Below are 2,862 nucleotides of genomic sequence, written 5' to 3'. Positions count from 1 at the left end.
AGCATGGCTTTTGGCTGACTCCTGTCTTGTCGTCCAAACTGGGCGTGTGCTTGAGCTCCACTTCCCGTCATAACAATGTGTTTTGGCTTTAACTCTCATCTCAGAGTTTTCAACAAGGTCCTGGAAACAGGAGCGCTGCTCACTGTCACAGCAAGGAAACTCCCTCCTGGCCCACAGTCACTAAACAGGAGCGAAGGATAAATGCTTCATTTTACCTGTTCACGCCTTCAAAATTATCCCCAAACAATCAAATACAAAAGGAGAAAATTGAAAGACAGTAAATTCTTGTACTGGTACTTACTGGGAAAAAATGGCGTTCATTTTTTCTGTGCAGTGGCTCTGATAATGTTGTCTCTATTGAGTCCAACAATGACTGACTACGAGATCTCTCACACAGAATCGTGTTCTGTTAAACCCCCCGCCAACAAATCCGGGTGTTTGTTTGTTTTTGTTTTGAGAAGTCTTACTTCTTAGATCTAATAAACATTTTTCAACTTTGCTGAAAAATAAGGTTTCGACATTTCCCCCCTCACATAAATTATGCTTCACCACACATGCGTACAAGATTACAGTTTTATTAATGAGCATATGACAACGTGAACAGCATGTTTGCTCATCCCACAGATACAAGAAAAACGTACACTTATGTAGAGCCAATAGGAACCTGAGAGATGCCTGACAACATGCTACACTATTCCAAAGAAAACCACAAGAGGTCACATGATTGAATCTGGCAGTGGTGGGGAGGATGAGCTCCTTTTACAGTTTTTGCCCACTGCTTGAACACATTTTGCAAAACTCCGCTCTCTGTGCCAAAACTGTACACACAAGTACACATGACACAACACTGGGAAATATACCATTCACATCTGTGCCAAATTGAAACTCTACTCCCAAAACCTAAACTCTGCTATCAAAACCTGACATTCCTTTGTCAAAATGTAACTCTGTTGACAAAATGACACATACTTGCATCATATGCAAACACTGACAGATCAGGGGGAACACACTAGTCTTCTTTACATAAAACACTGCAGTCCTTGATTTCCATTGTTTATTCAGAAGGCACATTTACAGGAGACACATTTTCAAACAACCAAAAACGCAAATAGACCTACTCAATAGTGTACATCGCAGTACCATGAATTCAGATAAAGCAAAAAACAACAACAACACAATAATACTGCAATAGAAAAAACACTATACTGTAAACACAAAAAACCATGACAATTGTGCATAAGTGGGCTCATGGATCCCGCCGTCTGTTGGGGTCTGGCCACAGGACCTCATCAACATCGCAAGCAATGTCCTCTCCTGCTAGGCACCGGGGAAAATATCCTCTTGCATGTCGAAACCATCCATGGATTGCTGTCACCTGAATGTCGCCGCAGGCCTGTTCCATTGCCTGCAGAAGAGGCATGCAGGCATGTAGTTGGCGGTCATATACACGCCATCTCCAAGCCGAAAAAAATTCCTCTATAGGGTTCAAAAATGGTGAGTAAGGGGGCAAGTATACCACTTCAAATTGATTGTGGTTGGAGAACCAGGCCTGGACCAGAGCAGCCCGATGGAAACTGACATTATCCCATATCACCACAAACCTGGGCTGATCTGCTCTGTTCTGTACAACTATATCATGGAGAGCATCTAGAAATGTGAGTATGTGTTGGCTATTGTATGGACCTAGTGTTGCATGATGGTGCAGAAGCCCTCGAAGGCATATGGCGGCACATAATGTGATATTTCCCCCGCGCTGCCCCAATTGCCCTTTGGCCAATTACATTACGACCCCGTCGTCTTGTTTTGCTCAGGTCGAATCCAGCTTCATCAATGAAAATGTATTCATGAGGCTGTGCAGCTCCATCCATGGCCAAGATTCTCTGAAAAAAAGGGGAACATATCACTGTACTACAGTGCTACACATACAGCACCCTCACCCCATCACACAGGTACCTGTGTAGCTCTCAGAATAGATCCATGTGGTACTGATATGGTACATATTCAGCTGCTACTGGACTTCACCAATACTCTATTGTAAATGTAAGGGACAGTTACACGTACCCGTACATATTCAGCTCGAAGTCCTTTGACCCTGTCACTGTTCCTCTCGAATGGGACTCTGTAGAGCTGCTTCATGGTGATGCTGTGTTTACCCAAGATGCGTCTGATGGTGGTGATGCTCACATGGTCTATGTTGCTGAACACTCGCCTGTCTGCAAGTATTTTCCGTCGTAGCTGGTGGAGACGGATGGCATTGTCTGCCCTCACTAGGTCCACAACGGGAAGTTCCTGCTGTTGTGTGAACAGGCGTTGCCGTCCTCCCCCAGAAGGTCTTCGAGTCATTCTAGAGAAATACAACCACATATTGTCATCGGTTTGCTTTTTTTTCTTACAGTACTTTACTGTATGTACTGTGTCATCCACTGTACAACACTGTACTTCAATATAAGGAATCAGCCACTTTGGCTGCAAAAGGAGCATTAGCACCCCGTACACTTGATATGGTAATGTGATATACTGTAGAACAGTGCTATAAAACCATCTGAGTAGAGCAGAAGGTATGGAGGTGAAGACAGACCTGTTTTCTAGTCTGAATGTTCGTATTACAGATGCCACTGTGAAGCGGCTTAGATGTGGGTGGACTCTCTGCCCAGCTTCCCTCATAGTCAGGCCGTGGTTGATGACATGGTCCACCAAAGTTGCTCTTATATAATCAGAAATATGGGTCCGTGCATGGCCTCTTCGGCCTCCTCCTCCTCCTCTTGCCTCCCTCCATCCATGCTTGCAAAGTTCCTCAATTGGCTAAACTGAGGGCTTTTTGTAGTTGGCTAATTGTTGTTCAGTTTTGCAAGTAAGTGCCTT

At 44.3% G+C, this 2,862-nt stretch overlaps 1 protein-coding gene across 1 annotated transcript; it reads right to left on the bottom strand.

Annotated features, from left to right (window-relative positions):
* Positions 1-1,453: 1,453 nt before the first annotated feature.
* On the bottom strand, positions 1,454-2,650 carry LOC309692238 (uncharacterized protein). Its single transcript, XM_082510550.1, has 3 exons — positions 2,579-2,650; positions 2,062-2,344; positions 1,454-1,880 (listed from the first exon to the last, which is right to left on the bottom strand). Exons 2-3 carry the CDS (start codon positions 2,341-2,343, stop codon positions 1,671-1,673), a joined length of 492 nt encoding a protein of 163 aa, XP_082366676.1. The 5' UTR covers position 2,344; positions 2,579-2,650; the 3' UTR covers positions 1,454-1,670.
* Between the last annotated feature and the right edge of the window lie 212 nt (positions 2,651-2,862).

This window comes from Aulonocara stuartgranti (assembly GCF_965226115.1).
Source record: "Aulonocara stuartgranti genome assembly, chromosome: 17".
Lineage (NCBI taxonomy): Eukaryota > Metazoa > Chordata > Actinopteri > Cichliformes > Cichlidae > Aulonocara > Aulonocara stuartgranti.
Note: the sequence above shows the minus strand (reverse complement) of the source record. Positions and strands in the feature narration are given on the sequence as shown.